This window comes from Bos javanicus, chromosome 5 (genome assembly GCF_032452875.1).
Source record: "Bos javanicus breed banteng chromosome 5, ARS-OSU_banteng_1.0, whole genome shotgun sequence".
In the NCBI taxonomy this organism is placed as follows: domain Eukaryota; kingdom Metazoa; phylum Chordata; class Mammalia; order Artiodactyla; family Bovidae; genus Bos; species Bos javanicus.
The window spans coordinates 68,878,308-68,902,369 of NC_083872.1; the positions used below are offsets into that span (position 1 = coordinate 68,878,308).

General features: G+C 38.4%; 1 protein-coding gene across 14 annotated transcripts in view; it reads right to left on the bottom strand.

The window, feature by feature from the left end:
• Positions 1 to 826: 826 nt before the first annotated feature.
• Positions 827 to 24,062, bottom strand: part of SLC41A2 (solute carrier family 41 member 2) — a 168,754-nt gene continuing 145,518 nt past the window's right edge. For all 14 annotated transcript variants that reach the window (XM_061417158.1, XM_061417156.1, XM_061417159.1 and 11 more), the window contains one exon: positions 827 to 4,030. In XM_061417158.1, coding sequence (XP_061273142.1) covers positions 3,845 to 4,030 — 186 coding nt within the window. In that variant the 3' untranslated portion in view covers positions 827 to 3,844. The remainder of the gene's footprint in view (positions 4,031 to 24,062) is intronic.

Genomic DNA, 24,062 nt, shown 5'->3' on the forward strand with positions numbered 1-24,062 from the left:
AAACTAAGATGAGGATAAGGAAATCAACTCTGAATATTCACTGGAAGGACTGATGGTGAAGCTGAAGCTCCGATCATTTGGCCACCTGATATGAAGAACCAACTCATTGGAAAAGACCTTGATGCTGGGAAAGATCGAAGGCAACAGGAGAAGGGGGTGGCAGAGGATGAGATGGTTAGATAGCATTACCAACTCAATGGACGTTGAGTTTCAGCAAGCTCTGGGAGATAGTGAAGGACAGGGGAGCCTGATGATAGGGTCAGTCCACAGGGTCACAAAGAGTCAGACACGACTTAACGACTGAACAACAAGACGAGGATTCTTACTGAGAACTAAGCACTAGATTTGCAACATGGAGACCATTGGTGACCTCAACAGGTATACTTTCAGTAGAGTGGTAGGGACAAAAGCCTGATCTCTCAAAGAGTGAAGTGGTTAGAGAAATAGAGGAGGCTGCTGGACCGCTGAGGGTTAGCTTGATGTCCGAGGTTATGAATTTACAGATTTGTCGTGTGTTCTTCATGAACCATGCTCAGCTGTTCAAGTGTAGGCAAAGCATCGGCAGAGAGCTGTATTTAACCAGAGCTGTCCAACAGGAATGAAGGAGATAGTTGAGGATATACAAATTGATGGGCCAAGAAATGTAAACTGAATAGTGAAAACAGTACTTAAGGGTGAAAAAGTGGTAAAGCAGTAAAGTGGAGGTCTACGTATGGTCAGAGCCCAATTTATTATGCTCATAAACAACATATATACATTCTCTTCTGGGTGAGTTCCACAAGGCTTAATGTTCATCTAGTTTATCAAGAAGTAAATACAACAAGGCTGGGTAAATATCTTAAATTTTATTATTTGAGTTTACAACAATTCAAAGATGGCAGATGCCCATTATAAATGGGTATGCTATACAAGAGCTGTATTAAAAGGCAAGGAAACCCAATTACTGAAAGACCCCTAAAAACGTACTTCATTTGGCTACATCATTGATAGTCTATGCCATAGAATTTTCAGTGTCTCCCAGAAGATACATTACTAACAGTTTCTATTTTATTAGGTTGTAAGAAACTTTATTTCTTAAAGAATAAAAAGCAATTGGTGGGCAAAAATAAAGTCTTTGAAAAGATTATCCATGTTTAAATAAAGTGCCTGATAAATTAGTGAGGGGAGGAAGTTCAGAAAGCAAACTTACGTGGTGTAAAAATAAACTTTGTTAATTTGCTTTACATACAACTGATAATAAATGCATTTTGTGGGCAGGCAAAGTTATCTTATTCATTCTATACTTATGTAAAGGCTTTCAAAAAACAGTAAAAAATTTTTTTAAAGAATTTAAATCTGTTTTATAAATTAATTCAGCTAATTGGTGACTGATTTTTCCAAGTCTTTATTTTTTTCCCCGTTACATGTCTTTTAGACATTTTGTTGCTGTAACAAAGATTGGGTAGCAAAAAAGAAAGAGGACAGAACTCAAATCAGTCATTCTAGTTATTGATTAGCATCTATGGAAAATCGGCTAGATTTGTGAAGGCAATTAAATATTCTATGAAATAAGGCATTGTTCTTTCTTCTAAAGTTTTCATTTATCTTTGATTTCCTTGGTCTTAGGAACATGAATAATTTTAGAGTTAGCTATATTTACCAGTAAGATACATTAAATGAAGATTTCCCTGTCTGAAGTTGGAAAGACGTAGCAATACTCTATTCTACTTTAGAAGATCTTGTTTCTGTGGTTGATTTCCTCATAGTTGACAAGTTGTATACACTTGGTACATTTGGAGGGTCACAGAAAAAGAACTGGCTTAGGAGATTAATGATCTAGACTAGATCACAATTTGGGGCCCTTTGTAGCTGTGCAACATTAAAAATGCAACTTGGCTGATTTTCGTTTCCTTCTGCTGTAAAATAGAGATAGGAATATCTATCTGACCTATTTCACATGTACTGTTGTGAAAACTAAATAACATGATGTATTTGAATGTGCTTTGGAATATGTAATGAAATAAAGTTGTTGGTAAATACTTTAAAAATGTGATTTGCTGTGCATTTTATAGGTAAAAAAATGAAACCAGAAATCGTTGGGAAGTATAAATGCTTATGAATTATACAGCCCAAATATAAATAATTTACAAGTGCTTTACAACAAAATCAAAGAAATTATTTACGGACTTTTTAAATAAAAAATTTTGCAGAATGTTCACTACATGATATTATAACTCTCCAAAGGAGAAATCCTATAATTAGTTCAGTTCTCTGCCTTACAATTTCATTATAAGGCAGAAGAATGGAATAATTAATGTTTTAAAATAAGCAAAATATATAGCTCTAAACCACAGTCCCTTTATTTTAAAGAGCTTAATAGGAACACTTCCCTCAATATATATACAACCTACTGTTTATATAATGTTAACACTAACTCACAATTTAAACCATGATGATCAAAGTCAGTGTGCATTTCTTCTTCCCTCTATCAGTTAGATTATTAAATATCTGACAATCTTGAGAGATTCCACTGTATTTTTCAAAATGTATGTAATATAAAAAATGCTTACCTATTGAATAACTAAGATGTTGGTCAAGTGTTTGGAATACAGATCAGAGTTTTAGAAAAATATTTGAGAAACACAGCAGTGTACCTGATAGTGTTCCATGCAGACGTGAGCCTGTGCAGAGACGATGTGCAGAGACGATGTGCACAGGCAGGAGCAGCACTGAAGCAACCCACCCACTCCTCCCTTAAAATGGTAAGCCTGCAAGTTTCAACAGACCTCTTAAGAAGAACAAATGAACCGTTTGCTCATTCTAAATCTGATGATATCTTGATTATATTAAATGGTACCTTTTAAAAAAAATTATGAAGGAAGTATTTATTATAATGTAGCTAACAAATACTATATTCTGGGCAAGAGGAAAATTTTTACACCACATGACAAAAGCTTGTCAATAAAATGTGCTAAAAGAATAACTACAGAATGCTAATATCCCACTATGATCTTTTCTATCAACAAGCCAAGATTCAGCACTCCATCAACAGTTTCTGTCTCTCTCTTTCACACAGCGCACACACACACACACTTTCTCACACCCTCTTGATCTACAAATGCAGCGCAGGTCATCTCATTTTGGACTAGTAAGTCTTCTGAAAAAGATCAACCTTCTTTCAATAAATCAATCATCAAAAATGACCCATTGCTTTCACTAAAGGCAGTTCTGTGTTTAAAGGGTAGCCTGCAGAATACTTGCAGGGTTGAAATAAAATTAGCATTGGCACAGAGAAATTCATACAAGCAGATAAAAGTGAGTTTATCTCATACTCAGTAGAACATATTGAGGTCAGGTTAGGAGCAAACAAATTGGTAAATGGATCCTCAGCTGGCAGAGAGGTGGGCATAATTAAAACAAGCTTGCTTGGGCCCCTTTCATTTTAAAGTCTGCTTTGCAGAACAAACACATCTGTGAGACAAGAAAGATGAAACCAGAACTCTTGGCATTATAAGTTAAACAGTAAGACAGTACATTTTTGCTATGTCTGTGGTTCTAAAATTATTCATTGTAAACATCTTATATTCCTTTCTAGTTAATCAATTTCAGAGCTTGAGCTTGTGTCTATGTCTATGTCAAATTAACATTTATTCTATGAAAAGCAGCACAAATACTGTTCATTCTCATTTCAACACAAGTTCCTTAAAAAAAAAAAAAAGTGTTAAGGCCATTTAATGGAATCAGGGCCAACTGAAGATTACCCTGGCAGAAGTCAAACTACCAAATTAAAAATTGTGAAAAAGAGTCATAAGTGGTTATTTTGTATTTTCCTTCTTGGTTACTTGAGAGTAGCTTGTAGGATTTATTAGTCTCCAACATCTCCATCTCGATCTCCAATAAGCCAGAGAAAGTGAAAACTTAAGGCCAACAAGGCTGTCCCAAGCAGATCACCCAGCGCCGTCAGATAGGGGATGGAGAAGCTATCCGGGTCCTTTCCTTTCCTCCAGAAATGATGCACCATCCAGTCAGCGATCCACAGCAAGGTAAACACCTAAAAAAGAACATCAAAAATTATTCCTGTCGCCTGGACAGTCCCAGCCCAGTAAATACGGCCATTAGCCTAGGTCACGGCTCTCTGAAATAAACAATATGTGTCTAGGAGAGAGAGTTAATTGACAAGGTTTTCTTTTCACCAGGAAAAAATACTATATGTCTCTGCAATCAGTGAAGTTTTTCGGGCTTCCCTGGTGGTTCAGTGGTAAAGAATCTGCCTACCAATGCAAGAGACATGAGTTCAATCCCTGGTCCAGGAAGATCCCACATGCTGCAGGGCAAATAAGCCTAGGCACCACACTATTGAGCCTGTTCTAGAGCCCAGGAGCCACAAATAGTGAGCCCAGCAGCTGCGACTACTGAAGCCCACACACCTAGAGCCTGTGCTCTGCAACAAGAAAAGCCACTAATATGAGAAGCCCGTGCACCGCAACTAGAGAAAACCCCATGCACAAGGAGACCCAGAACAGCCAAAAAAACAAATAAATAAATTTGAGCTTTTCTTCAACTTGTCACATGTATCTTCTCATTTTCTCTAGCCTCCTGCAAACTACCATGAGCCTTAACTTTAGCAGTACTGTACATTTTGCCAAACCACTATCGTTTCAACTCACTGCATCACTGCTGTAAAGGTAAAAAATTGGAAATAACCTAAAATGTTTAATGCCTCAAGAATGGCTAAATTAACACTTAGGTCATACAACCGAAGGGCTTCCCAGGTGGCACTAGTGGTAAAGAACCTGCCTGCCAATGCAGGGGACTTAAGAAAGTGGGTTTGATCCCTGGGTCAGGAAGATCCCCTGGAGGAGGGAATGGCAACCCACTCCGGTATTCTTGCCTGGAGAATCTCATGGACAGAGGGACCTGGCGGGCTATATCCATAGGGTTGGAAAGAGTTGGACACGACTGAAGCAACTTAGCATGCATGCACAGTTAACAGTGGGATTCCTTCAGACCTTCATTTTGTTCCAAGGGACAGGCAGAAGTCTAATTCCCCAGAGAGGAGGTTAGATGTTCAGAATTGGAGGGCTGCCCTGAAATGGCCAATCACCCATGCCCCAATCCTCCAATAGTAAAGTGCCCAGTCAACCACCCTCTCCCGCTGCCAAGCTACTTAGCCTCTCCATGCCTCAGTTGCCTTTCTGTAAAATACAGAAAACAATCCCTCTCTCACAGAGATGATAACATGAGCATTAAATAATGCAGAGCACTTAGAACAGTGCTGGACACACAGAAAGAACGTAACAACTGTTTGCTATAATTTAAAAGAAATGAGGTCACAGATGACGGAGAAGGCAATGGCAACCCATTCTAGTACTCTTGCCTGGAAAATCCCATGGATGCAGGAGCCTGGTGGGCTGCAGTCCTTGGGGTCGTGAAGAGTTGGACACAACTGAGCAACTTCACTTTCACTTTTCACTTTCATGCATTGGAGAAGGAAATGGCAACCCACTCCAGTGTTCTTGCCTGGAGAATCCCAGGGATAGGGGAGCCTGGTGGGCTGCCGTCTATGGGGTCGTACAGAGTCAGACACGACTAAGGTGACTTAGCAGCTTAGCAGCAGCAGGTCATATATGACGGAGAAGGCAATGGCAACCCACTCCAGTACTCTTGCCTGGAAAATTCCATGGACAGAGGAGCCTGGTGGGCTGCAGTCCATGGGGTCGTGAAGAGTTGGACACGACTGAGCGACTTCACTTTCACTTTTCACTTTCATGCACTGGAGAAGGGAATGGCAACCCACTCCAGTGTTCTTCCCTGGAGAATCCCAGGGACGGCGGAGCCTAGTGGGCTGCCGTCTATGGGGTCGCACAGAGTCGGACACGACTGAAGTGACTTAGCAGCAGCAGCAGGTCATATATGAAGAAACAAGAATCTGACTTTTCAACAACTGCAGTAGGAAAAAAGCTAGTGATACCTTCAAAATCCTGAGAGAATATTTCTGTCTGTAAACCTGAACCCAATTTATCGACCGAGGGTTGAGGGTAAACTAGAGGTATCGTAAGACATGCTGGCACTCAGGAAAATTCTCCCCTGTTCTCTTTGGAACTTTCTTGAAAATGTGTTGATGCAAAATGAGGGAGAGAACCAAGAAAGAGAAAGACCCAAGGGGCTTCCCTGGAGGTCCAGTGGCTGAGACTCCATGCTCTCAGGGCAGGGGGCCTGGGCTTGGTACCTGGTCAGGGAACCAGATGTCACATGCCACACTAAAGATCCTGTATGCTGCGAATAAGACCTGGAGCAGCCAAATAAGTAAATATATATATTTTTTAATAGAGAGAAAAACCTGAGAGCCAAATAATAGCAGTGCCAACCTAAGAGAGAGTGAGGGAAAGCTCCAGAGAGAGACAGACACAGTAGGCTGGGAACAGAGTCCAGAAAGAGCTGAAGGTTTGGAGGCCTCTGGAAGTGAAGTCTCCAGGAAAAAGGCAAGCTGGTAAATTATCTGATATAACAGAGTTTTGGGGAAGGGACTAATTATAGGTGGAACATTTGGGAAAAAATTAAAGGTAGGTATACAGAAAGCTGAGGAGGGCATGGCAACCTACTCTAGTATTCTTGCCTGGAGAATCCCTTGGACAGAGGAGCCTGGTGGGCTGTGGTCCACAGGGTTGCACAGTTGTACATGACTGAAGCAACCAAGAAAACACGCATACAGAAAGCTATGAAAGTGAAAAAACAGGGCAATTATCTCCAGAAAAAATTAAAGAGAGATGAAAAGAAAGGAAATGTATTGTAATACACAATGTGGCTTTGTGATCAATGATATTTACAGCCATAGAATATAAACAGTATTTATTATATAAAAATAAAAATTGGGCATTACTGCATTAGGAGGTTAAAAGTTGGGGAAATAAAGCATGGAGTTAGAGAGCTAATTCCTCAGTACTATAAGTGCGGGTCCATAAATACTTTTTTAAATTGATAGAGCAATATTAGCAATGCAAGTACAATACAGAGATAAATAACAGAAGAAACAGCTACATGAGCTCTGGAGGACTATCAGTATTGAGCACTTTATCCCCCTTAACACATAAAATATCTTTTGTTAATATACATAAAATATCCTGTTTCAATAGGTAATGCATGCATGGGCTATGAAGCAAATTTAATGTAACTGGTCTTAAAACAGTAAATAGAATAAAATGAATATAATGAAATAGAAAGTATCAGCATGTAAAAAAAAAGTACTAGCATGTACAGCACACAGTAAGAATATTTCATAAAACTTTAATTTCAGTTATGAAATTATATGTTTAAAAAACATATAAATATGTGTGTGTGCGTGCTCAGTCACTTCAGTCATGTCCAACTCACTGCGACACCATGGACCATAGCCCTTCAGGCTCCTCTGCCCACGGGATTCTCCAGGCAAGAATACTGGAGTGGGTTGCCATGCCCTCCTCCAGGATAAATATGTGTGCATTTATTGAAATACAAACATATTTCTTACTGAGGTCAAAAACATTTGAAAGCTACTGGTCTAATACGTACCCCTTGCTGTTAAATTCCAGGGGTCTAATATGTAACTCCCCAGAAGGGGAAAACCACATCTTCTTTCTATTTGATCTCTTGGTTTCCAGCAAAACGCTTGTACATGATAAGCCTGAAACCAATGGCTGGTGTTGAAGAGGCTCTACCACTGAGTAACTGTGTTGCTATCAACAAGTGAAAAAGCCTCTAAATATTAGTTTCCTCATCTCTAAAACGAGACTCACAGGCTAGTTGCAGAAATTAAGTGAGATGTAAAGGGTTAAGCAAATGTTTGGTACATAATAAGCACTCAGTAAATATTAATGCCATCATCATTGATCGTGAATTGTTACACGATCAGAATTTACATTACAGAAATGTTACAGAATTTACCACCTTTATTTAAAAGGTAATTTGGCATAGAAGCACGACTTCTCACCTTTCTAAGCCTGAGTTTGGACTCCTTTAAAATGAGTGAATTGATGTCTCCATGGTCTGTTTTAGTTCTAAAGTACAAAGGTAAGAAATCTGTGGTCATAAACCACATACTGATTGCTCTCCTTACCTTAGCATTTCTTCCTCCGCCTCTCCCACATTCTTAGTCTCATAATTTAAGTTCTTTTCCCATGCAATTTCTTTTTTTTTCAATGCATAAGTTTTTGATATTTATTTATTGGTTTGTTCGTTAACAAATATTTACTGAGCATCTACTATGGGTCAGGTACTACATACAAATAAACAAATATTCTTGCCCTTTCACAGCTAACATTGCAGTGGGAAGAAACAAATAAAAAAATTTAAAATACAAATAAATAACATAGTATATTAAAAGATGATGGATACCATGGGAAAAATAGAGCACAGTAACGGAGATGGCAATGGAGAGAAGGAATAAAATTTTTAATTTTCTGTATTTTAACTAAAAGTTATTACAAATGAAGCTGAAGTCTCTGTTTAAAAAAGAAAAAAAAGTATTGTTTCACATTAAGTTACTTTCTCTGAGAACGTACTCTCTACCATGCCTAATTTTATTAATGCTCTGCTGAAGCTGGAGACAAATTTCCTTCTAAAGCAAATAAATAATTAATAATTAAGGTAAATAAAAATCAATACCACATAATTGAATACCTAAAGAAACTATTATTAAATAATGGTAACAGTGCTCCATAAAGTTTCTTTTAAAAGGTATTGTGATGACTTAAAGTTCAAGCAGGTTTAAACTTATTGTTTTTGGCAAGTTAACAAAGGATATCAGTGTTTCTTAGAAGACTGTATAAATGAATCATTAAAATCACAGTAAGTATTGGATACTTCTTAATGCAACATGTTTTATTTTCAAACTAAATGATAAGGAATGTATGCTTTTTTACTGGGAAAACACATCAAAAACCTAACCAAGCGTTGACTGTATTTTTACATGGTCTGTTTGTTTTTATGAAATATGCATAACTTCTTTGGGTAAATATACCTCCTGAAAAGGCAAATCTGTAGCCCCAGCTAGTTATGCATGTTCTAGGTGTATTATTTGGAATTTAAATAAATATCTAAAGCACAAGACTATATATTTGCTTTGGACAATTGATTTCCTTGGCCAGTTCCTTTTCTGAGCTAGAATCAACATTCTCATCCATGAGCATCCCCTCAATGCCCCATTGCCAGTAACAGCCTTGTGTAAAATGTGAGGAAAGATGATTTCTTTGGGAGAGGAATGCTTAGAAATATTATATAAATAAACACAAGGAACAGCAAATTAGTATATTTCTTCCTAAGCCTTAACTTACAAAGGCAGAATTCATTTTCCCTATAAAAGTGTGCTTCCTTAATCCAGTTCCATACTGGAAATGCTACTTATTAAAATATAACATTTTAATGTCTGCTAAGATTAATTTAGGATTATTAGTCAAGAAGAATTCAATCTACTCCTGATATACAGATAAAAGCATCTTTTCTTTGGCCTAAATTATTTTTGTGAGATGGGAGGTGAGGGAAGGCAGGAAATGAAGGAAACTTATTTTAAGAAGGAGGGCATAATAGTCACCAAACTTCTCAAGAAGTCCATGGCACAAAAATGGTTAAGATCTTCTTAGAATGGAAGGACCTTTCTTCTATCCAAAAGAAACCCTTAGAATGTGTTCAGGAGATAAGATAACAATATTCACAGCCTTGATTTTTAATAGCAAAAAATTACAATCTAAGGCTTCCCAGGTGGCTCAGTGGTAAAGAATCTGCTTGCTAATGCAAGAGGCGTGGGTTTGATCCAACTAAAATAAGTGAATAATAGGTACACATATGAATGAATCTCAAATACAATGCTGAGCAAAAGAAGAAAATCATTTAGCACAAATTCACTATGATTCTATTTTTTACAAGTTTCAAAACCATGTAAAACTAAAAACATATATTTTTAGGTTTTCAAATAAATGCATTAAATCATAGGGAAGAGCCAACACTCATTAGCTATGCAATTCTGAATGAAGAGTTTGCTTTGAAGGGGAGGAAGGAACACAGAGGTAGCTTTAAAAGGTGTAGGTACTAGGTTACTGGTAGTTTCCTAATTCTTAAGCTGACTAGTAAGTGTCCTGCTGGTCACTGTATTATTATTTTTTATATCATGTGCATGTCATTGTTGTTTATCTATTCAATAATTAATACACAGTTGAACTTTTTTTTTAAAATACAGTAATTTTTGCTGAAGCATCAGGCTTCCCTGGTGGCTCAGATGGTAAAGAATTCGCCTGCAATGCAGAGACCTGGGCTTGATCCATGGCAACCCACTCCAGTATTCTTGTCTGGAGAATCCCAATGAAGAGAGGAGCTGGATGGGCTACATGGGATCCATGGGGTTGCAAAGAGTCGGACACAACTGAGTGACTAAACACAGAACACAGCACATTAACCCTAGCCCAGTGATTCTTGCCACTGGTCATGTGACCATGTTATTCCATTCCAATCATGCAAAGACCAGTGATAGCCAAGGTCACTTAATATTATGAAATGATAACCTGAAAATCCAGCAGAAATTCGAACTAAATAAGATGTTTCTTAGTTTAATAATAATAATAAAAGATAGAAATAAAACATACAAACTGCTAGAGGAAATTAACAGTTATTGACTGCCTACTACATGCTTCCTCCTGAGAAACCTGTATGCAAGTCAAGAAGCAACAGTCAGAACCAGACATGGAACAATGGATGGGTTCCAAATTGGGAAAAGAGTACGTCAAGGCTGTATATTGTCACTCTGCTTATTTAACTTCTATGCAGAGTACATCATGTGAAATGCTGGGCTGGATGAGTTGCAAGCCAGAATCAAGATTGCCGGGAAAAACATCAACAGCCTCAGATATACATACCATTGTAATGGGAGAAAGCAAAGAGACACTAAAGAGCCTCTTGATGAGAGTAAGAGAGGTGAGTGACAAAGTTGGCTTAAAACTCAACATTCAAAAATCTAAGATCATGACATCCAGTTCCAAATAGATGAGTAAACAATGGAAACTGACAGAATTTATTTTCCTGGGCTTCAAAATCACTGTAGATGGTGACTACAGCCACAAAATTAAGACGCTTGCTCCTTGGAAGAAAAGCAATAACAAACCTAGACAGTATATTAAAAAGCAGAGACATCACTTTGCTAACAAAGGTCTGTATAGTCAAAGCTCTGGTTTTTCTAGTAGTCAGGTATGGATGTAACAGTTGGACCATAAAGAAGTCTAAATGCTGAAGAATTGATACTTTTGAACTGTGGTGTTGGGGAGGATTCTTTGAGAGTCCCTTGGACAGCAAGGAGATCCAACCAGTCCATCCTAAAGGAAATCAACCTAGAATATTCATTGGAAGGACTGACACTGAAGCTCTAATACTTTGGCCACCTGATGCAAAAAGCTGACTCATTGGAAAAGATGCTGATGTCAGGAATAATTGAAGGCAGGAAGAGAAGGGGACGGCAGAGGATGAGATGGTTGGATGGCATCATCGACTCAATGGACATGAACTTCAGCAAACTCCGGGAGACGGTGAGGGAGAAGGAAGCCTGGCGTGCTGCAGTCCATGGGGTCGCAGACTCAGACACAAATCAGCGACTAAACTGAACTGAACTACATGCTAAATAAAATTATTTTAAAGATGCTAATATCCATAGAATATTAGGAAAATATGCAATCAGCAGAGATTAAGTCTGAACACCTCAAGTGTTCCTTCCTCACCCTCTGCCTGTAGCCTGAAGATGGCTCTGCTTCTATACCTTCCCTTTTCAAATAGGAAGACTTTGCTGCCCACAGAAACATTTCAGTGGAAAAAAGAATATTCAATCACTTAAAACTATTAATATTTACTGAATGCCTTTCTAATACATTACTCAAGTCTGGGAAATAATTTTTTAAAATAGCACACCGAAATATTTATGGTGGTGATCTAAGAGTATGGGGATTTTGGACTGTCAGACTCCCCGAGTCCAAACTATACGACAAAGACACAGTAATCAAAACATTATGGTACTGGCACAAAAACAGACATATAGATCAATGAAACAGGACAGAGAGCCCAGAAACAAACCTATGTACCCATGCTCACTTAATCTACAGCACAGAAGGCAAGAATATACAATGGAAACGAGACAGTCTTTCCAATAAAGTGGTGCTGTGAAAAGTGGACAGCTACATGTAAAAGAATGAACAGTCTGCAGCACCATACACAGAGACAAACTGAAAATGGATTAAAGACCTAAATATAAGACCAAATATAAATCTCCTAGAGGAAAACACAGGCAGAACACTCTTTGATATGAATTGCAGCAATATTTTTTGTATCTGTCTCCTACAGTAATGGAAATAAAAACAAAAATATACCAATGGGACCTAATTAAATGTTTCTGCACAGCAAAGGAAACGATAAACAAAATGAAAAGACAACCCATGGAATGGAAGAAAATACTTGCAAATGATGCAACTGACAAGGGGTTAATCTCCACAATATACAAACAGCTTATACACCTCAAAAAAAAAAAAAAAAATGGACAGAAGATCTAAATAGACATTTCTCCAAAGAGGACATACAGATGACCAAGAAACACCTGAAAGATGCTCAACACTGCTAATTATTAGAGAAATGCAAATCAAAACTTCAATGAGGTTTCACCTTACACCAGTCAGAATGGTCATCATCAACAAATATAGAAACAATAAATGCTGGAGAGGATCTGTGAAAAGGAAACCCTCCCACACTGTTGGTGGGAATGTAAACTGGTACAACCACAATGGAGAACAGTATGGAGACTCCTTAAAAACAAAAAAATAGAGCTACTATATGACCTTGCAACCCCATTCCTGGACATGTATCTGTAGAAAACCATAACTGAACAGATTACATGTACCCCAATATTCACATCAGCACTATTTACAATAGCCAAGACATGAGAGCAACCTAAATGTCCACTGACAGATGAACAGATAAAGAAGATGTAGTACCTATAAATGATGGAATACTACTTAGCCATAAAAATAATGAAATAATGCCATTTGCAGCAACATGGATATAACTAGAGATTATCTAACTAAGTGAAGTAAGTCAGAGAAAGACAAATATATCACTTATCAAAAAGATGATACAAATGAACTTATTTACAAAACAGAAACAGACTCACAGAATTAGAAAACAAACATCACACCAAAGGGGAAGAGGGGGGAGGGGATAAATTAGGAGGTTGGGATTAACATATACACACTGCTATATATAAAAAAGATAACTAACAAGGACCTACTGTATAGCACAGCAAACTCAACTCAGTACTCTAATAACCTATATGAGAAAAGAATCTGAAAAACAACAGATATATGTATAACTGAATCACTTTGCTGTACACCAGAAACTAACATAATATTGTAAATCAACTATACTCCAATATAAAATAAAATTTAAAAATCCATTAAAAGCAATTCTATTTAAGTGGTTAAGCTATTTCCAAAAAACCTAGTTATAACACTTAAGCAGTCAATTACAGATTATTTTATTTGTATTTGTTAAACATTTAATACTTCTTTTAAAAAAGCATCATCTTCAAATAATTTTATGTATATATTTCACCACTTCAACGGATTTATTCTCTCTTTTAGATGAGGAATCTTGTCAAGTATTTGCCTTATTACCCAAATAAAGTACACTCAATACATCCTGAATCCAATTTAACAAATATTTATCTATCTCTAACACAGAAAACACTGTGATGAGCTTTCTGGAGCAGCAGGAGAAGAATAAGACATGGTTATTGCTTTCAGTGAGATCAGACTCTAAATGAAGAAACATAACTGAAATGCCAAAAATAATCCAAGAATAATATAAAGCTGAATATTCATTTGATAAATATTTACTGTACCAGGCAGGGACTGGATGCTGAGTCTATGATGATGAATAATACATAATCTCTGAATGAGCCTGAACTAGGAACATACTCTTCTGTTCTCTGGGGGGAAAAAATGGAATAGACCTTTACACAGAGCTGGAAAGTAACACTATAGGGAACCTCAACTGAAGTTCTCCAGAGCACTTCCCGAAGCAGATGACTCACAGAGGCTGATTATTAACTCAAGATTCTCAGAGCAAAGAGATGAGCACACAGAGTAAACAGCTTCCAACCAAGTCCAGCAAAGTAACAGCTATTGTTACAGATAAAAGAATGGTGTTGGACTTTCTTTTGGCCAAGCAGATTGATGGCTGACACTTCATACTATACCCAAATTAATGTTACAGGTGAAATCAAACAATCTGTATCTGAGCTAAAAGAAAAGGCGGTCTGGAGACCAAGGAAATCACTGGGACGTGTTTTCTTGGTCAGGTCTGAAACATCTCAGGTTGTGGTAGTGAAATACATTCTAGTTCCTTCTTGTTGTGTAGTTGCTAAGTCAAGTCTGACTCTTTTGTGACCCCATGGATTATAACCCGCCAGGCTCTTCTGTCCATGGAATTTTCCAGGCAAGAATACTGGAGCAGCTTGCCATTTCCTTCTCCAGGGGATCTTTCCAACTTACGGGACCTTTCCGAAATATGGGACCGAACCCATATCTCCTGCGTCTCTGCACTGGCAGGTGGATTCTTTACCACTGATTCACCAGGGAAGTTCCTTCTTACAGTTAGAAGTTCCTTCTAATTAGTCTTGTTTATCTCATATTTAATGTTTATTATCCAGTGTCTGAAATGGTTCAACCTAGCCACCATCCCATCAGATGTTTCAATAAATAATTCAAAGACCCCTCCTCCCATACTGACAGAGTCAAATTGAAAATCAGATACACTACTTTCAGGAAGAATTGACAACAAAAGTGAAGTTCTGGATAATCCTTAATGATACCCTGCAGCTTTGACTGAGTGAGGAACAAAGTGGAGACTGAGAAAGCACAAAGTTCCCACACTCCCAGGAAAAGACTGTTCTTTGGCTATGGTAACAAGAAGCCACCAGAACTGGTTTCATGTTCATTCAATCAATAAACAACTTGCCTTATTGAAAGCATTTAGAAGGAAGTCAATCAATGATAGTCCTTGCTCCTGAAGTAGGCAATTAGGAATACATTGGGTCCAATAAATACACCTCTGAGGACCAACTAACAATAATAGTCACACCCAAGTATCCAGACCTTGACAGAGGACATCTGTCTACTCAAGCTTCTGGACATCTGCCCATCCCTGGACTCCATGCATCCCTGAAACCCTATAAAAGACCCGTAGTTGCTCTGCTTGCAGAGGTTTTGCCTGCTCCCAGCTTAGCTTCTTCACAATGATGGGCAATAAAATCAATTTTGTCTTTTTACTTCAAATACTGAAAGACAGTCTCATCATTTTTTGACTTCCTTTAAACACCCCTTCTAAAAAATGCAAAAATCTTTACTTTCTGCTTTTACATATTTCCCTACATGGTACAAAAATCACAAGTTCATTAGCTTTGTTATGCAGAACTAACACAGACACTTCTTTTTAAGATAAAAAACAAGAAGAGTGCTAAACATCTGTTTTTTTAAATAGGAAAAAAATTTTAATGATTGAATCACTCAGGTCAATATTGTCTGGCTGAATATCCTAGGGTCACAACCAACCAAGATTTTATTCTCACAAATTTCTTGAAAGATAGTTTTTATGCTTTTCAAGTCAGTGCTTTCACATAGCTGTGTTATAAGATTTTTTTTTTAAGCAGATGTTGTGAAAATTCCTCTAAGTCATGTCTGCAATTGCAGCAGAACTCAGAGCACAGGAGTAATATCCTTAACCAGAACACTAGAAAAAGAAGGCTCAGCTTCTCTGGTCCTAACAGCGTCAGGCTTGACAGGATGGAAAACAGCTCTCTTTCTGAATGTCTTGCTCCACGGGGCTCTGGCATGCCATGCATCTGATGAGGCAGGCCGTTGTTTCACCTTCTTTGTTTACTGGCCTGGAGCCCAATTATACCTCTCCAGAGAATGAATCATAAATATGGATTTAGGAAAGTGTCTCAATTTTAAGATCCTGTAATCTAAGCTGTGAAGAAAGCTGAGTGCCGAAGAATTGATGCTTTTGAACTGTGGTGTTGGAGAAGACTCTTGAGACTCCCTTGGACTGCAAGGAGATCCAACCAGTCCATTCTAAAGGAGATCAGCCCTGGGTGTTCTTTGGAAGGAATGATGCTAAAGCTGAAACTCCAGTACTTTGCCACCTCACGCGAAGACTTGACTCATTGGAAAAGATTCTGATGCTGGGAGGGATTGGGGGCAGGAGGAAAAGGGGACGACAGAGGATGAGATGGCTGGATGGCATCACCGACTCGATGGACATGAGTTTGAGTGAACTCCGGGAGATGGTGATGGACAGGGAGGCCTGGCGTATTGCAATTCATGGGGTCACAAAGAGTCGGACATGACTAAGCGACTGAACTGAACTGAACCTGAGCTATAATAGCATAATACAGTATTGTATCACAAAAAAGGTAATCCCAGGACTAAAGTCCCAGGTTTGATCCCTGGGTCAGGAAGATCCCCTGGAGTAGGCAATGGTAACCCACTCCAATATTCTTGCCTGGAAAATTCCACAGAGAGAGGAGCCTAGAGGGATACAGTTCATGGGGTTGGTCACAAAGAGTTAGACACTACTGAGTGACTGAGCACACAGGGCTAAAAAGGAATCTCAAAAAATACTTGTTTCAACTTCCTTCTTTCACTATATTAATCAACTCCTAAAGTTAAACTAGATTTTTACAACTAGAAAAAATAACTCCATGGAACTATAGGTCTCCCTTTATACTTCCTTTATCATTCTCTTCACAGTTTCCACTCAACCCAAGCTGATAGACAGAAACCCACAAACAGACAGGGGCAGAAGAGTCACACAGAAAGAATTCAGGGATCCTTACTTCCCAGTCGGAACTTGGTGGATTTAAATCCTGATAAAGGAGGAAAAATGTGCGTGAAATCAGACAATCTGTTAAAATCTCTTCATTGCTTAGCTCTTTCCTTTGAGATGACATCTGGGAATAGGATTTCACTTAATGTCATAATTAAAAGCTTCCCTGATAGCTCAGTTGGTAAAGAATCCACCTGCAATGCAGGAGACCCTGGTATGATTCCTGGGTCAGGAAGATCCCCTGGAGAAGGGATAGGCTACCCACTCCAGTATTCTTGGGCTTCCCTTGTGGCTCAGCCAATAAAGAATCCACCTGCAATGCAGGAGATCTGGGTTTGATCCCGGGGTTGGGAAAAATCCCCTGGAAAAGGGAAAGGCTTCCCATTCCAGTATTCTGGCCTAGAGAATTCCAAGGACTATACACTACATGGGGTTGCAGAGAGTTGGACACAACTGAGCGACTTTCACTTTCATAATTAAAAAACGACATAACTGCACCATATAATAGGGGCCTACTATGTGCCAGGTATTTAAACATTATAACTACTGTGAAAAGAAGAAACATTACCCTCATTTTACAGGCAAGAACAATAACACTCCCCCAAGGAATTACTTAAGTAACTTGCTCAAGGCTAAGTCAATTAACTTGCTCAGCTATTTAGAGTCCCTTGGACTGCAAGGAGATCCAACCAGTCCATCCTAAAGCAGATCAGTCCTGGGTGTTCATTAGAAGGACTGATATTGAAGCTGAAACTCCAATACTTTGGCCACCTGATGTGAAGAGTTTGAAAGACCCTCATTTGAAAAGACCCTGATGCTGGGAAAGATTGAGGCAGGAGGAGAAGGGGATGACAGAGGATGAGATGGTTGGATGGCATCACCAACTCAGTGGACATGAGTTTGGGTGGACTCTGGGAATTGGTGATGGACAGGGAGGCCTGGCATGCTGCGGTTCATGAGGCCGCAAAGAGTTGGACACGACTGAGCCACTGAACTGAACTGACTGGGTGGTTATCTTGGGATTTCAATTATGGCCACATTGTCACCATATGGCTACGTTGTCCTTACTTAGAAGAATCAGCACAAGGAATGAGTTGGGTATTAGAATCATGAAAGAGATTCAGCACTAGATTCCACCAAGTTCGGATCTTCTCATTGATAACCTGATACTTACTGTCCCAGTAGTCTACAGCCATAAGAGATGATGATATTATAAAAATAAGACACTACTGGGGACAGGGAAGGGTAGAGGTCTATCCTTAGCCTCTTTTTACAGATGAGAAAACAGATGAGAAATTACCTTGATCAACCTAATACAGGCAATGAGTGGGGAAACCAAAGCTCAAGCCCTTCCACATTATATGATGCTGCATCTGAGGAATGTATGAGATCTCTCAAGTTTGTTGGGAATGGGAAAAATGTTGAAAATCTTCATTCTGTAGAACAAACTGAACTCTTAAGTCTGGACTTCAAGACCCTTTTATGATCTTATCAAAGTCTGAAATTTTCAACCTTATTTTCTATTAATTCCCATCCATAAACTCTTTGCTCCAGAAACATTCTTACTTTTTCTGTAAATTTTCTTACTATTTCTGACAACTATTACTATCACCTTATCCTGAGTTTTCTCATTTATTCAGTGAAGGACAGGGAAGCCTAGCAAACTGCAGTCCATGCAGTTGCAAAGAGTTGGATACAATTTAGCGACTGAACAATAACAACTCCCTTTTGCTGAAATGGCATTTTCTGTGGATTGCAAGAAACAAAATTTTATCCATTATAAAACCTCCCTGGAACTTCCATAGCAGTCCAGCGGTTAACATTTGGAGTTTCCAACACAGGGGTTATGGGTTTGATCTCTGGTTGGGGAACTAAGACCACATATGACTCATGGCGTGGCAAAAAAAAAAAAAAAGAATTAAAAATAAAATAAAGGTTCCCTCCCCATCTAGAAAAATAACCTCCCAGTACTGAAATTCCATAGCACTGAGTCCTTCTCTTGGGATATATTTATGTCCTGGCCTGGATTCCTACTTAACTTCAGTAGGCACAGATCCTAAGTAAACTCCGTGGAATGAATGCCCTTTAGAGGCAGAACACCGGACTGGAAGAAGTATGAAGAGCTAACAAAAATAGAGAGAAGAGGCAGCTGTAAATCTTCAAAAACTACATCCTAAAAACTACGGCCCTCACTAACAGCAAAACAGTGTCAAACGTATTCTTGTAAAATACAGTGGTTAGCAGTGTTCACTGGATCCAGACTCCATCTTGCTGTGTGGACCTGGACCAGTCGCTCAAATTCTCCACATCAACTGCCTCATCTGTAAACGGAAACTAGTTACAACTTACCTCACTGGGTTGTGCTGAGTATTCAGTGAGCTCATGTACCTGAAGTGCCTCATAGAGTGCATGGCTCAGAATATATAAGTACTTGCTATTACCATTTTGTAAACATATATATATATATAGAAAGTAGCTAGAGCACCAAACCTCATGAAGGGAATTGCCAGAGAAGGAAAATTTTCAGAATGAACAACTTAGGTGATAAGGAGATACGCGGGCTTATATACAAGAGAATCGGTACTCTTTTCCTCTCAAAAGTCACAGATCAGGAGGAGATAAAGCTGAACAGTGTAAAATAACAAGTCACACCGTGGCAGAAATAGGTAAATACAGACTTTTAGGTAAAATACAGAGATATTAGAATACAGAATGCACCTGGGAACCTGAAGGAGGTTGTTTTAGGCTGAACAAATGCAAAAACAGATACTTTCTAACATAAAAACAGACTAATTCAAAATTAGCTATTTGGACTTAGAACACAGTTTTTTTTAGGAAAATAACACTTTATGTGTTGCCTGGGTTCTCTGGCTAACCCATAAAAGCCAACTGAACTTAATATTACCTTAGCAGCAATTATGGACGTTAATATCAAATACTGTCTTAGTTGCCAGAGAATTTTAATATTAGCATATACATTACTAACTATGTACAACAGTGCTTTGTAACAAACCATCTTTATTGGAGGAGTGGGAATTCACAAAGTCAACTACTGGAAATGCAAGAAGGGATCTGAGTGATCACTGCAGCCACTCTACTTCTGGTTTGCCCAGGACAGTCAGGGATTATGCTTGTCCCTCTAATCATAATTTGGATTGGAAATGGCAACCTGCTCCAGCATTCTTGCCTGGAAAATTCTATGGACAGAGGAGCCTGGTGGGCTACAATCCACAGGGCTGCAAAGAGTCGGACACGACTGAACGCGCGCTAATCCTACCAAGCACTGTATACTATTAGCTTAGTCCTCCTTACTATCCTTTGAGGGAGGGAAAAAAATAAGGCCAGAGATGTTATGGAACTTGACTAAAGTCACGAAATAAGCAGCAGAGCAGAAGTTCAGACTCTGCTCTGACAATGAAGAGCTCTGTGATGTTTCTATAATGTTCTGCACATTGATCTTATCTTCCCTTTTCTTCCTCTGTCCTTTGTATGTGACATATGTGGTGATTTACAGGTTTATAAATACTTTCCTTCTGTGAAAACATTTATTCATTTATCTTTGTAGTTAAAATAATGACAATGAATCATGTGAATGTGACTTCAGAACTAAGACACTGCCAATTAAGATGTTGTTTCTGTTAGGATGTCCATGGACCATATTTCTGCCCCAAGCATGTTTTACTAGATGAAAAATGGAAGATGTTTACTCTTAATCTGCATTTGTGCTGTGACCACGTTCATGTTACCAACACAGATCTCAAAACAAATGAACTATTATTTATGAAACAGAAACACTTCTTAGGAAATTCATTATTCAATATTCAGATTATTAAATTTATTATGAGAGTCATTCATTTGCTCATGTAAGTTGGGCTTGGGCTTTGTTGAGAATATTTTTTCTTGAAAACATGAACATGTTTCTAGAAAACATGAACATCCTTGGAAATGTAAGATGGTGCAATTGGCATGTAAGTATAAAATGGCTTTCCTGGTGGAATCTGCCGTCAATGTGGGAGACCCAGGTTTGATCCCTGGGTTGGGAAGACTCCCTGGAGAAGGGAATGGCTACCCACTCCAGTATTCTTGCCTGGAGGATTACATTGACAAAGGAGCCTGGCAGACCACGGTCCATGGGGTCACAAAGAGTTGGACACTACTGCGTGGCTTTCACTTTTACTTTTCACTTTCATAAAATGAAAAGACAAAATGAAATACTGCCTACTGAAAAGGCAGCAATAAAAACTAAAGAGACTTCTGCTTTCAAATTATATTAATAAGAAGTATATGGGACTTCCCTGGTGGTCCAGTGGCTAACACTCTGTGCTCCCAATGCAGGGTGGGACCTGGGTTTGATCCCTGGTCAGGGAACTAGATCCCAAATGCTGCAACTAAGACCTGGTGCAGCCAAATAAATAAATATTTTTAAAGAAACAAGTGTAAGTACTACTGTTTTGCTAAGGGAAGTTTCAAACTTACAGATATTAATTCAAGCTTCTCATCAGATATAGTGTATACTCTGATCTTCCCTTTTAAACCACCCCACCACCCCAAACCTACTAAAGCACTTTTAAAGAATGAAATCACACATGAGTGTAAAGTTTGATTCTGAAGGTACATGGGAAGATGCTTATAACCTACTGTTATAAGGAGGTTAAGTCTTCAGCTCCTCTCTAATTATTTCATGCATTTAAATCTCATTTCCCGCAGCTAAGAGAAGACTGTGCAGGGCAGGGACAATATCTTCTATTTCTTTTGTACAGTGACTAGCACCATGCTTGGAAGATTATGAGCATTATACAGTGGGTAAAATCCTGATATTTATATTTTCACCTTTACGAGTTGAGAATTCATCATTCCACCACTGAAGGGAAACATTTTGCCTCTCCCACATTAAAGAACAGACACAGTCAGGTTTTCCACAAATGTTCACAAGAATTTCCCATGGTATTTGGTACTGCTAGGAGTTTAGAAACGTTCTTAGCAAACTAATTTTGAATATGAAACAATCAGTGCCTAAAAGAGGGAATTAAAATTTTCATTTAGAAATGGTTTTGCTTCATTCTTTCTGAATTATATTAACAAACACTTTGTTGGAATTTAATAGGCCTCTCGGGCTAGAAAAGTCTCATTTTTCTTTCCCACTGAACTATTTTATAGCAGAACAAATATTAATATACTCCATATGGGCCTATCTTTTTGCCTTTTGTAGGTTATGTCATCCAAAGTTTAAGCTTTTATCTCTTCAAAGACAAAGGAAGCATATTTAGGATTTCAAACACTACAGTGAACTAGTAGAGGTTTTAAATTAAATAGGGAAATGAGCTGCAATGAATGCTGTTCTTTCTTTGATGAAGAGATCATCAGTCTGCTTATTTGTTTGATAGTTATCTTTGTACCTTCTCGGGTTTATTATGCTGTCCAGGTACTACATCCTTGAAAAGGACTGCAGGGAATGAGGCAAATAAGTGAATTAGAAAACCCTGAGGAGATATCAAAATTCCCTTTTGCACATCTTAGAAGGAAGGCCAACAAGGTCTGTCATAGCCTGGAATACTGTATTATGCCTTTGATTTAACAAATTAACAGGTTCTGAGCAGTCAATGGAGCATTTGAATAAATAAGATGTGAAGGCAGAGGAAATGACTGCTTGGTGAGAAAGAATTCAATCATCTCTAAGTCTGCAGAAGAAAGTATACACTCTGGTTCTACGAAATCAAAGTTGTGGGTTCCATGAGCTAATTTGATGCAGATAAAAATTCTCGTTTAAAGCCAGCAACTGTACTCTTAGCCATCGCCAGCAGTCTCATAAATGCTGACTGATGGCATAAAAGGTAGAATGGGTGATCAGCATGGTCAGCTTGGTGCCGATCCCTTCTTAATGTTGAGAAAACAAAAAAACCCTCAAAATGCATTGTTGCTGGTGGTGAACTAAACTGAATGCCTTCAGCACATTACTCCAGCCTTGACATATTCCAATTACTCTGGCTGCTCCTGGGCTCTGGGCAGGAACAAGAGTAAGAGCACAATCCATCATACCTACTGACTCTATGCGGACTAAACATCACATCACAAAAGCACATTCATTAGGGTCCTTCTAATTTCAAGACACAGGATAAATACCTAAACAAGGAAATTTGTGACAAGTATGTAGATTTTTAAATTTAAAAAACAGTTTCAAAAAATGGACAATGTGCACCTGGGGCAAAAAAAGACACGAACTCAACCATTCTAAGTCCCAAACAATTTCAAGTTTACTTTTTACTTTAAGAAATAATCAGCTATAGAACCAAAATTACTAAGGCAATATGCTCTGAAAAACCTTAAGTTTAAAAACTCCTTACTGGACTTCCTGGTGATCCAGTGGCTAAGAATCCATCAGGAGACACAGGTTCGATCCCTAGTCTAGGAAGATCCCATATGCTGAGTGGCAACTAAGCCCATGAACCTTAAGTACTAAAGCCTCAGCGCCCTAGAGCTTGTGCTCTGCAACAAGAGAAGCCACCGCGATGAGAAGCCCATGCACCACAACTAGGGAAAGACTGCATGCAGTAATGAAGTCCCAGCACAGCCAAAAACAAGTAAATAAATAACATTTTAAAATTCCTTACTATGTAAAAATTCAAACATATACAAAAGTAGAATACAAACTGTCCCCACATCACTCTCATGTCCTATTCCCTCAGTTGCATCCATTTTCAACAATCATTTCCAATTCTGCTTTATCTGAAGTCAACCTTGCACATTCCCTTAAAGTGAAAGTGCACTATATTTCATCTCTAAGCATTTAAATTATTTCATCTCTAAACATTTCAGTAAATCCTTACAATTCTAACTGAGTGCCAACAGAATTTGTGGTATTTTGTGTTTTATTTTTCATTGCCTTTTATTTTAAATACTTAGGTCAGCGAAAGAGGAAATTTGGAGCAAGGAGAAAATTTAGATTTCTCAGTTTTTCTGGAATTTCTGGTACCTAAATACAGTTGTAAACTTTTCTCTTCCCGAAGAGGGAAACAGAGCTAGCAAGATATAGTCATTTAGTTTAACAAACATTAATTGAGCACTTGAGATGGGGCAAGGTGCCAGAGACAAAAAAAAAAAAAGAGTAAAACAAAGACCCTTTCTATAGAATGGGTGAGACAGACACACGAACAGACAATGTCAATATAATGTGGAAAAGCTAGGGTAATGGTATTCACAGG